Source organism: Merops nubicus, unplaced genomic scaffold (genome assembly GCF_000691845.1).
Source record: "Merops nubicus isolate BGI_N331 unplaced genomic scaffold, ASM69184v1 scaffold22407, whole genome shotgun sequence".
NCBI lineage: Eukaryota > Metazoa > Chordata > Aves > Coraciiformes > Meropidae > Merops > Merops nubicus.
The window spans coordinates 1-11,551 of record NW_008622585.1 but is presented as its reverse complement, the minus strand read 5'-3'; the positions used below and the strand labels follow the sequence as shown (position 1 = coordinate 11,551).

Genomic DNA, 11,551 nt, shown 5'->3' with positions numbered 1-11,551 from the left:
CGCCATCTGTTGCTCTCCCCGCTCCCCTCAGCCGGGAGCCCCTCGCTGGGCGCCGCCTTACCCCCCTTATCCCGCCGCCCGGCCTGGCCGAACCCCCCCATCCCGCGGTGAAGTTGTTTTCTCCGTATCCCGTTACTCCTCAGGACAAATAGCGAGAGTTTGGGTGTTTTAAATGTTATTTAGTAACCCCAGCTGCTCCCGCTTGCTGCCTCACCCAGGGCTGCTCCCCTGCCTAGACCAGTCCTCTGCAGGATTAAGCCTGAATTGATAAACTCCTCACAGCAGATTTGGCTGTTTATGTAGGAATTGTCACGCCGTTTTCACTCCTTCCTTATACTGAAGATTTTCAGGGAAGCGATCGGATTATCGCTGCCTGAAGTGGTAGGACGTGATGCTGGGGATGAGCTGCTTGTATCTCAGCAGAGCCTGAACCAGCTGCAAAGGTAAAACCCCCAGCGCTGTCCCTGCCCACGAGATGGTGAAGAACTAAAGCTCCCCACGGCCCAACCTTCGTTTTAAATTTCAGAAGATCTCAAGCTCTGTATGAAGTTGAAGAGTTTGCTTTTAAGTGTGGCAGAGGACCCCCACCTGCTATTTAAATGATAAGCAGGTATTAATTCTCAGAATAAAGGATTTAGTAAGAGGTCTTACCCAAGTAGCTTTGGTTCTTGGGATCCTTTTAGACCTACTGTGTAAGGACTGTGTTTTATCTAAAATCTAACAGCAGGTGATCAGGTAGCTTGCTGCTAAGGGATATTGTCAGTTGTTTGCACAGTGAATTTGCTTATCATTTTGAATTGTTTCTTGCAGTAAGAATTAGCTGACTGTAATAAACAGCATTTGTATGTTTTAATTTATATCAGACTCTAGAACTAGGGACTTCTTACTGTAGGTAAGGTGAAGGAATTCCTTTTTTGCTTAGGGGGAACTGGAGCAGCACTGTTAGGCTCCTGTGCTGCTGGTAGCATCCATGTGCATGTCAAACTTGGAGTATTTTTTTCATCTGATTTTGTTGCTTTCTGATAATTGCATGATAAAATAGTTCTGTGTAGTCTATTAAAAGGTCCCTTCTCCCAGTACTGTTCCCAACAGTACTTCTTAATTAACACTCATTACCTGGCTCATCTTTATTTCAGGGAAGCTCTCACGTATTCACACACTGCTCAGTAACCATGGTGCTTTTATACTGATTTGGGTGATATTGGGAAAAACAAATAATCTGAAAAAAATAAAAATAGAATTAACCACGTAGGTTTATGATTAAAAAAAAATTTAGAACTGTGATGCATTCTTACTTTTTAAACACTGAATCATAATTGAAGTAGCTTTTTTCATTCAGTGCTTTCTATGGAAGCTTTTCAGATTTTGGTTTTATACTAGCAAGAAATACTGTAAATTATACAGAAGTGTTTATCTTGTTGATGAAACATTTCCTTAACTTTGACTAATATTGCTTCTATTAAATCACTTTCCCTGCAGACTGTTTGCAGGGATTCAGAGGAATAACTGCAGTGTCTCCTGCAGCTTAACAGCATACAAGTTTCTATTCTTGCTCTCTAAAGGAACAAAATGATTTCTGCTGATTCAATTTTTGTTACAAGTTGAGGAAAAAAAATGTCATTTACTTCATGGCAATGAAGCTGTTTAAGCTGCCCCAGCTCTCCAGTATCATTTACACCCATCACTTGAGACCTGCTGTCTTTTTACAGAGCAGAAAAGATCTTCCAGTAAAATGTTTTGGTGCTGTATTTAAATGTTACAACGTGATGATTTCATCTATAACCAAACCTGAAGCCATGAAGCTGTTTGCTGTGTGCCAGGCTGGGTATGGTGTGCCTGGACAGGATTGTGTGTTTTCCCTCAGGATTCTGCTTTCCAAATCTGAAGAGCATCTCTGCTGTGTGGAATTTGGTGTGTTTCATCACCCCAGAAATGGAGGAAAAAGCAGTGTTCTCCTCATTTCAAGGGTATTGAGGGAAGATCTGTTGTGGTGCCCAGGAGAGAAGCTGTGTTGGGGGATCACCAGGGCTCACAGCATGTCTGTGGGCATTTGAAGGTGGGAATACATGGGCAGGCAACATCAGCTGTTGATTGCCTGTTTCACTAGATGAAATGAGTCAGGGCACAGGAGACTGAAGGTGTAGGGACTCCAAGTTGAATTTCTTTCCTGTTAAGATGCTGACTGGACAGTTTCAGTTTCATCTGTTGACCAGTTCATGCAAGGTGAAAATCCCAGTGACCTTGCAGCCATCACTTTCCTGCTCCCTGGGTTAGCTGAATCACAGAATGTTACATAAACTGAACTGTAAAAGAAGCCACATCTTGTGGCTTGCTTTTTTTTTGTTGGCTTTTCCCCTTTCTTTTCCCCCTCTGACAGTGTGTGTGGTATTCTACGATAGCAGAGCTCCTGGCATTTGTTTGCAAACATTTTGGTTATTGATTCCTCTGTAGTTCCTAAAGTGACTTGGCAAAGTCCTTTCCTTAATTGTGTTGTTTACCTGGCTATCATCCTTGCCTGTCACTGCTCCCTCTTTTTTATGTTGTCAGCTTTTCATGTACAAAAGTGCCCTGTTTGGTTACATCAGACATGGAAATAACGTGAATGTCTTATGTCAAAACACTAAATATTCACTGCTCCCTCTTTTTTATGTTGTCAGCTTTTCATGTACAAAAGTGCCCTGTTTGGTTACATCAAACAGACATGGAAGTAACGTGAATGTCTTATGTCATAATACTAAATATTGGAGTTTTAAAACCTCCTTATGCTGGAACTTTGAGCTTAATTTTAATCTTCTAAATTACTTTAACCAAATTTGGCAAACGAAGGGAAAACTGGGATTATTTCTTTTCCCACAGCTCATTCTTTACGTCTTTAAGTTGATGTTTTAGAAAGTGACTTGCATTGCTCTTTTTAACAGTACCAGCTTTCTTTTCTGGCAGATATTTGCTTGTTTGTCTCTTTGGTGTCTAAAAGATGTTTTGCATTCAGGGAGCCTATACAAAGCCTCGTTGTACAGAATGTTAGCCAGAAGCAGAGATCAGGTGTCTTTTTGTATAAATAAAACCCAGATCTGCCTTCATTTTGTCCATCTCTTCTCTGCTTTGTTTCCAAAGTGCTGTTCCTCTGTGCTGATGTGGCAAACAGAGGAGCCCCTCTGCTCACCACACCACTGGGTCTTTGTCATCTGCAGCTCCTTGAATGGCATAACAGACAATAACAACTTTAAAGGAGGAGTAGTGGCTTCAGCTGCTGATCTGTGGATTCAGTTTTCATCGTGGTGTCTGACTGCACAGTGCCAGCAGGCTGGGGAGGAGCTCTGCTGGAGGCACAGCAGTTGTGCACTCCTTTAATCTGATTTTCCTGCTCCTTTTGCCTCTGTCCAGTCTGCCACTTTGACTTCATTTTGTAGTGCCTGAGGCTTGGACAGCCCCAACTTTTCAAAGCTCTTCATAGCGTGGCCAGCTTGACCAAAAGGCTTGACTGCAGGTGTCTGTGTCCTGCTCGTGGAGCCTGTGCTACCAAGCCAGGTGGTGGCTTTCAGTTTTACTGTGGTGGAGTGCTTTAATTTCCTTTTCTCTTTCCTTTTTGCATCAATGATCAGGCACAAACTGAGGTTTCCACCTGCTACATGTTCTCTTGCGTTGACATCCTTCTGTCTGCAGTGCTGAGGAGCATTTCCTGTGGGCACTTTGAAACAAGAAAACTTCTCTTAAACCTTTGTACCCATGAGTGAGCATGGATTTATTATAGACTTTTAAATGCATTTTTTAAATGCTTATTGGTTTCAGTTGATGGCATAGCTCAGTGACTGCCAGTTAAGCAAATACTCAAACAAGATCATTGTTGATGACACATTTACTTCCCCTTTTTTTAGTGTTGTCACAAATGAACACCCTCTCCAAATCTAGCTGTAGTACAGTTATATGTTTCCTGTCATTTACATGAGACTGTACAGTAGTGTGGTGACCTCCTGGTGAATTTTGCAGCAGCAGGTGGCAAAAGGTATTCTCCATTAAAGTCAGTTTTTATTGAGTAAAAACTAGTTCCCATGAAGTCCTCTGTTTAGTCTGTTGCTTGTTGGCTTTTTTTCCCTTCCTTGCTGTGTTTACTCCAGGCTGTAGGCACTGAGGAGAAGGGAGTCCTGTACCTGAGGAGATCCTGGGTTTGGTTCTCGTGTGTGCTGCTGGCTCAGGGAGGCTTCACACAGATGGTGTCACTTCTCTGTGTCCATGTGTTCCCCTCGAGGGAATAAAGAGATTCTTCAAATATCAGAAGATTAATAATTTGGGATGTGCTTTTAAGCTATTAAATTAGGAATTGCTGTTAAATGGCAAGTGTGTCATGGAGAAAAACTTCTAGAACAGTATTGGAGTTCTTGATTTCTGTCAGAGTAAAGCAGGAGAAGTTTTGGGTACTTGACTGGGTGACTTTTCTCTTCCTTTTCCTAGATTGAACAGCAGGACGTCCCGTTTGCAGAGGCAGGACACAGTCCTTCTGTGTCATGGATGGGAGAATGAACAAGTTTCATGTTGCTTTCCTTTTTTTTATGTAAAATTATTTGCCTTGAAGAGCAGTTAAAGCAAGATGATGGGGTGTCCTCACATTCTGTTTTGGTTTTATTTTTTGGAAGGCAGAAGCCCTGCTAGAAGCTGGAACATCAGGAAGAGCAGCTTTGGGTGAACGATGCTCAGAGACACCATGAAGTCCTGGAGTGACAGCCAGTCAGACCTCTACAGCAGCGACCAAGAGGAGGAGGAACAGATGATTTTTGGAGAAAATGAAGATGATTTGGAAGAGATGATGGATTTAAGTGACTTGCCTACCTCACTTTTTGCTTGCAGTGTTCATGAAGCTGTGTTTGAGGTGCAGGAAGAGAAGGTAAGGTGGAGAGAGGCGTATTTGGGGTGTGGTATTCTAAGTACAGATACAGCTGTTGAACATTTTTGTCTGGATTTTCAGTTTATTACTGCATATCATAATTGGAGGGGGAAAAAAGCAACCTAAAATGTTTCCCTCCTAAGCTCAGATCAGAACAAGAGCAGATATTGCTACATTATTCTGGCATTTGAAGCTGTTAGTTTGAAAAGCTCTCTCACCTTTTTTTTTTCTCTTTATCTAAGGTACCAAATCCAAGGATAGATTTAAATAAAATTTGAAAGCAAATTTAATTTTTTTATTTCAAGGCGAAGATTCTGTTAAAAAGAGCATTATAAATTTGCAGGATGTGTTATTTATTAAAGAACATAAAGATGAGACTCCACAGTGAATAAAACATTTCTTTCATGTTTTAATCTTTGTGAACAAGTGTTGTTCAGTAGTAATATATTTTTCTCTCTCTCTTTCATCCTGAGAATTTCGAAATTTCCTAAATCCCTCAGCACTTCAGTTTAAGTACAAATTAACAGGTTTACACAGCATTTCTGGAGGTGCTTGGGTGGAGATTCTAACGAGCAGCAGCATTTTTGGTGACATCTGCACTTTTGAGCAGCTGTCGCTAGATGGCAGGTTGTGTATGAGGAGTTTTAGTCTCACGAAGGGGCTCCTGGAATTCGGATTTAAACAGAGGCAGAGCTGCAGGAACACAGCTCTGCCAGGCAGGGTGACTGGGAGGAGTGTGGGGTGTGCAGGTTTAGGTGGGGAAGGAAGGGAGTGGGATTTTAGGGAGGAAAGTGAAAGGAAAATGTACTTTCATTGAGTGAAATGTTCATTTTGGAGAATCTTGTGTACTTCATCTCTAGGAAAGATTTGAAGCACTTTTCACAGTCTATGATAATCAAGTGACATTCCAGTTGTTTAAAAGCTTTAGAAGAGTGAGGATCAACTTCAGCAACCCAGAGGCAGCAGCAAGAGCACGGATAGAACTGCACGAAACGGACTTCAGTGGGAAAAAGCTGAAGCTGTACTTTGCACAGGTATTAGGGGACATCAGTACCTGTCCCTCATTTTCCTCTGTCCCATATTTGCCTGTGTTTCATTTGTGATAAATATCTGAAGTTGCCTTCAGCCTCATTCACCCACACTGCAGTCTGTTGCTTTCACTCACTGAGAAATTCATGCTTTAGGGGACAGTTTTGCTTCTCAGCTTGAGCTTGCAGAGTTGTGATTTGTGTGGAAGAGTCACTGGGTGGTGGCACAAAGCACCTTCCCCATACACAAACAGAAGCATTTGTGCTGAAAACCAGAAAAGTTCAACTGTCAACACTCATATAGGCAAATTTCTTAGCTACATAACAAGAGAATTAGTATCTGTCACCTTATGTTGTGTCTCATGGCTTTTGTCTTCAGGCACAGGTATCCAGTGAAATAGGTGACAAATCCTACCTCCTTCCTCCACAACCTGTTAAACAGTTCCTGATATCACCACCTGCCTCTCCACCAGTTGGGTGGAAACAGAGTGAAGATGCAACTCCCCTGATCAACTATGACTTGCTGTGTGCTGTCTCCAAGCTGGGGCCAGGTAGGGATATCCACCTGCTTTTGGTGTGTTACTTCACAAATAGTCACCAGGGAAATTTGTCCACTTAGGCCTTTCTGTGAGGAGAAACTGAGTTTTTCTTAGGTGATGTTTCTTACTTGAATAAAATGATCCATCACCTTTTTTATTTAATTTAACTGATTGAAAGAATAGCACAGAAGTGGATTGTGCTCTAGCTCCATCACAGCCATTTATTGAAGTCTGTCACAGCTTCAGGATTAAGTAACAAGAAGGGGAATGGAAAACTGCTAATATGTACTTTTTGTTTGATCATCAGATTGTGCTCTAGCTCCATCACAGCCATTTATTGAAGTCTGTCACAGCTTCAGGATTAAGTAACAAACAAGAAGGGGAATGGAAAGCTGCTAATCTGTACTTCTTGTCTGATCATCAGGCTTGTTTGTGAATCTTCCTGGGAAACATGCTGGTTGCTTTCCATGAAGAGCAGGGAATTGGGAGGCCTAGTGTTTTCAAATGCTTCTGTAGCTTCTAGTTTACAAATGTCATGTAAGTGTGCAGCAGAAATGGCACCACTTAAAAATTTCCCTGCTGCTTGTATCTGATGTCTTCAGAGTTTCACAGTAGTTGTACATCCCTCCCTCCCTTTAAATATCAACTAAAGGATTGTTTGTGTTCACAGGACAGTGTAACAGATACAGGGGCTATTTTAAAACCTTTAACAGGTCTGGAGAAGTGTGGAAATGGAGCAAATTAAAGATGACATGAGAAAAAAAATTAGTATTTGGTTGTGTTACTGGAGATTTTAAGGAGTTTTTGAGATGAAATGGCTTCATGCTTTCCCTTGGAGTCGTTCTTCACGTGAATTGTTTGCTGCTCTCCAGGGGAGAAGTATGAGCTTCATGCAGGAACAGAATCCACTCCCAGCGTAGTCGTCCACGTCTGTGAGAGTGAAACAGAGGAGGAGGAGGAGATAAAGAACCCCAAGCAGAAGATCATGCAGACGAGGCGCCCGGAGCCACCCGCCAGCATGCTGAGTGACCCCAAGGGGTTTGATTGTACACTGGAGGTAGGGGGTGCCATGCACTGCTAACTGTGGGGTGCTGAAGGGAGTTACCAGGTCAGACACTGAGTCCCTGTGTTGGTGTCTGCACTGCTGCTATATGTCATGTATAGCGACGACAGATTTCACTTGTAATTGTCTCATGTTCAAGAGTTTGGATGCCAATGCTCTGACAAGCACTTTAATTTTAGGGACTAGTCCCCCAAGTGTAGCAAATCCACCTGACTTGAAATAGTGAAATTATAATTCTTTTTTAGATGTTAACCTTTTCTTTATATTGTATAGTGTGATGTACCAAGTGCTGAGTTAATATCTTAATTACTGTGATGATGGGATTGAAGGGGGTTTGTTACATAGCAGTTAAAAGCTGATCTGTGCTGGTGTGACAGAGTCCAGTTGATAGAGTGTTAAATGCCAGTGAAATGTGCTCTTCACACTGAAATCCCTCCCAGCTGGAGCTGAGATCAGTCCTGGCTTTTCTCAGAAAGGCCAACACGTGTTTGATTTGACATGAGGCACAAGTACAGGTATGGAGCTGAGCTCACCTGGCTTGGCTGACTGCACAGCAGAACCACAGGCTGCTGAGGAAACAGACCTGGGCCTGCTCCAGTGCTGCTGCTGCCCTGTCTGTGGGGCACACTGCTGGGTACAGTGGTTTGCACTGACACCTAGCCAGGAGTGAATGACAACATGCAGAGTGAAACAGGGATTCTGCTGCTGAATGGCTTGTCTCTGATCCTCTCAAAAATGTGCTAACTTTTATTCCTCTATGGTCCTGGAGGTGGCCTAAGTTCATAAATAAACTCACTGACTGTTATATTATGTCTAAGTTACCTTAGGAGAGAAAACATCTAGGGATAATTCTGAATCTGAACTTCTCCAGTCTGTTTGGTATGTTTTTTTAAGATAATCAGTTGCCTGGCTTAGCCAGTTTTGATGCAGTTTCAGCCCTTGTTTGCTGTTTTTCCTTAAGACTTTTTCTGTGTAGTATCTTGAGACCAGGATGCATCTTTTAAAACACAGACCTTTGATTTCTGTCATCTTGTGTTAAGTGTTTTAGGAGGAGGAAAATCCTCCTTGGTACGATGACACACACTCTGATGCTTTTATGCTATTTTCTAACCAGCCTTTTTTAGTCTAGACAGATTCTTCTTTTTTCTATTTAAAATAATAAAAATATTTGTGGACAAACCAGGCTGCTGATGTTCATAGATACAAATCATTCAGAAATTGGCCTTCTTCAAATTCATTTTGATGTGTTTCAATTCTCCATGACGTGCTTAGTGAATTTTCAGAGGTGTTTTCACTTGATTGATGGCAGAGAGAAAAAGTGATGGCCATGAACTTGCCATGGGCACGGGAGTTTTCCACTGCATGTTGTGCCAGCTCGTGATCCCTTCCTGCCACCAGCATCAAGCTGCAAAATGGGATCCTGCAGGCAGGTCCTTGTCCCAGAGGCAGGAATAGTATATATCAAAAAGGTAGGAAAATGGGTTTTGTTCCTCCTGCCACCACAGGCGTGAAGTTTGTGTATCTCTTCAGGTATGAATCACTCAAAGTATGACTTCTCTGTCTCACTGCTCCGTGTTATTAAACAAAACCCAACAACCAACCCACCCAAGCCCTTGTATTGTCCATCAGGCTGCTGTGTTTTTAAAATTCCACAAGTCCCTTTGGGATTTTCTGTGGTGTTTATACTTTGTTAATGGTTTAATTTCTACCCCGTCGTAGAAGTTCCTGTCGGTAGGAATAAGTGGAAAACCTTCAGAAACAGTTTTATAAGGCAAACCAAGCAGTGATGTTGTCAATGTATCTTGTGTAAAACGTGTAACAATTTGCATTCCAACATCTTTCCTTGTGTAAAGACACTTCAAATAAAAACAATTCAGTGCCATTCACCTGGGGGTTTTTAACTCTGTTCTGTACTGCCCCGAGCTGGAGGAGTGAGGTTTCTAATGGTGTTACAGGCCTGTGGAGTTGAGCCAATGGCTGAGATGGTTTGTGGTTTTCCATAAGCAGTTATGGAAAAAAAGTGTTGAAATCATTGGGGTTTTCAACAGAAGACTCCTGGGAATCCCTGGGCTGCAGGAGGGACCCAGAGGGGCTGTGGTGGGGTTGGGTGCACAGCAGAGGTCCGTCGGCCCCACAGGAATTTGGAATGTGAGCTTGACACCAGCTGAGGCTGTTGGGGGAGAGAACATCCAGTCTGGGTTGAAGTATTTATTGTAATAAAGATAAATAATCACTTATTGTCAAAACCTCTCCAAAGGCTCATTTCCAGAGGGAGGAAGCAGAGTGTGGGTAAGGGACATGCCCATCTGGGTGACACTGGTGGAACACTGAGCTCCTGCCAGCAGGGTCCCCTCTCTGGCATCCATGGCTGAGCTCAGAAGTGATTCCACCCCACTTCCACTCCTCGTCTCCAGGGTGACAGAACCTCCCCTGCAGAATGAACACTTGCTGTATGTAGTGATGATTCAGCACTGCCCCCCAGCACCTCCTGCTCTGATCCCCAACCTGCCCTTAGCTGCAGTGGGTTTTTCAGAAGCAGTCTTGCACAAAGGCTCCAGCTCAGCCCTTTCTGAGCTTCACTTTGTACAAATAAACATCCCCAATTCCTCTAAAGCATTCTTCTTGAGAAGCAGCTGAAAAAACACATGGTCTTTTCTCTGGGCAGCCTGCCTGTGTGTTCTGCAGAAGAAGCTGCCAGGGGTACTCTGGTTTTCTCCTGTAAGAGCCAAGAACAGGTCTTGTTTTTGTGGTTACTGCATCTCATCCTGTCTGCCCCTTGCTGCTGAGCTGCCTCCCACCTGAAGGATCCCACGGATAAAATGTCTCTTGGTTAATTCATTCCCTGAAAGGTGGCATTGCCATTTCTGTTTGATTTTGGATTGCTGGTGTTTTTTAGCCTAGAACAGAAGATTGTCTGGTGAAACTCGTGCTTACCAGCTTTTATTTGCTTCTATTAATGTGTAAAACTCGTGGAGACATTGGTGGGGCTGGACAGTGAAGCTGGAGGCAGCAGGAGGAAACTGGTCCCCAGCACCTCAGAGCAAGGTGTGCCTCAGCCACTGCTCACCTTTGTCCTTCAGCAGCTTCTCACCTCTGCTCTCAGCAAGGCAAAATTCTTTTTCTCCTGTAGCAACTGACTGAGCTGGAATTTGAGTGAGATTCCACCTTTCTCATCACAGGCAGACAGCAAATTTAACCCGTGGTGCTGGGAACTGACCTTATGACCCAGGAGTACAACAGAACCTACTTGGCAGTGGGAGCTGGATGGGTAAATTCAGAGCCTTGACATGCTGTTAGCTTCTGTCACTCCCTGATGGGTTTTGTGAGGCTGCAGAGCAGACCTGTAGTTTCTAATTGAGGGTTATGGACTCTGGAGTTCATTGGCTTCATTAGGACTGTTCTGGAGCATCCCAGTATCTCCTTTGGTCCTCCACTAATGCTGCCAGTGGGATAAGGTCAGGAGGGGTGGCTGGTGACCTGTGAACTCAACTTATTGAAAGCAGAGCTTTGTCCAGAGCAGTGCATAAAGTGTATGGCTGCAGTTCATACTCTGAACCTGGTGAGAGCCTCCTTCCCAAGCAGGCACCTGGGAAAGTCACACCCACCCTCTCTTTGGCCACTGGAGGCAAGAGGGGGCAAAGTCTGTATCCTCCTGCCCAAGCAGGCACCGGGTAAAGTCACACCCACCCTCTCTTTCACTGGAGGCAAGAGGGGGCAAAGTCTGTGTGAGCATCTTCAAAATCCCAGTCCCTTCCCCAAACTCCCCCTGAATCAAACCTCAGCTTTACCAAGGCAGGCAGCAGCTGCTGAGGAGCGAGGTCAGAGCCGTGCTCTGGGTGCACACACAGTCCTGGCCGCTCCAGGGGCGGGGCGGGGCGGGGCCTTTCTGTGAGCTCCTGATGTTCTGAGAGGTTCATTGCAGAGAGGCCGGGAGGCGTTTGCTCGGAGCCTCACCTTGCCCCCGAGGCTCTGTGCCGGGCTGGGGTCTGCCAGGCAGCACAGGCTCCGTGGCTCGGGGCGGTTTGGGAGCCAGCTGTGCCTC

At 44.1% G+C, this 11,551-nt stretch overlaps 1 protein-coding gene across 1 annotated transcript; it reads left to right on the top strand.

The window, feature by feature from the left end:
- The first annotated feature begins 4,684 nt into the window (after positions 1-4,684).
- Positions 4,685-7,527, top strand: RCAN3 (RCAN family member 3). Its single transcript, XM_008944861.1, has 4 exons — positions 4,685-4,879; positions 5,740-5,913; positions 6,287-6,458; positions 7,319-7,527. The coding sequence occupies exons 1-4, from the start codon at positions 4,685-4,687 to the stop codon at positions 7,525-7,527; spliced, it is 750 nt and encodes a 249-aa protein (XP_008943109.1).
- Positions 7,528-11,551: the final 4,024 nt, after the last annotated feature.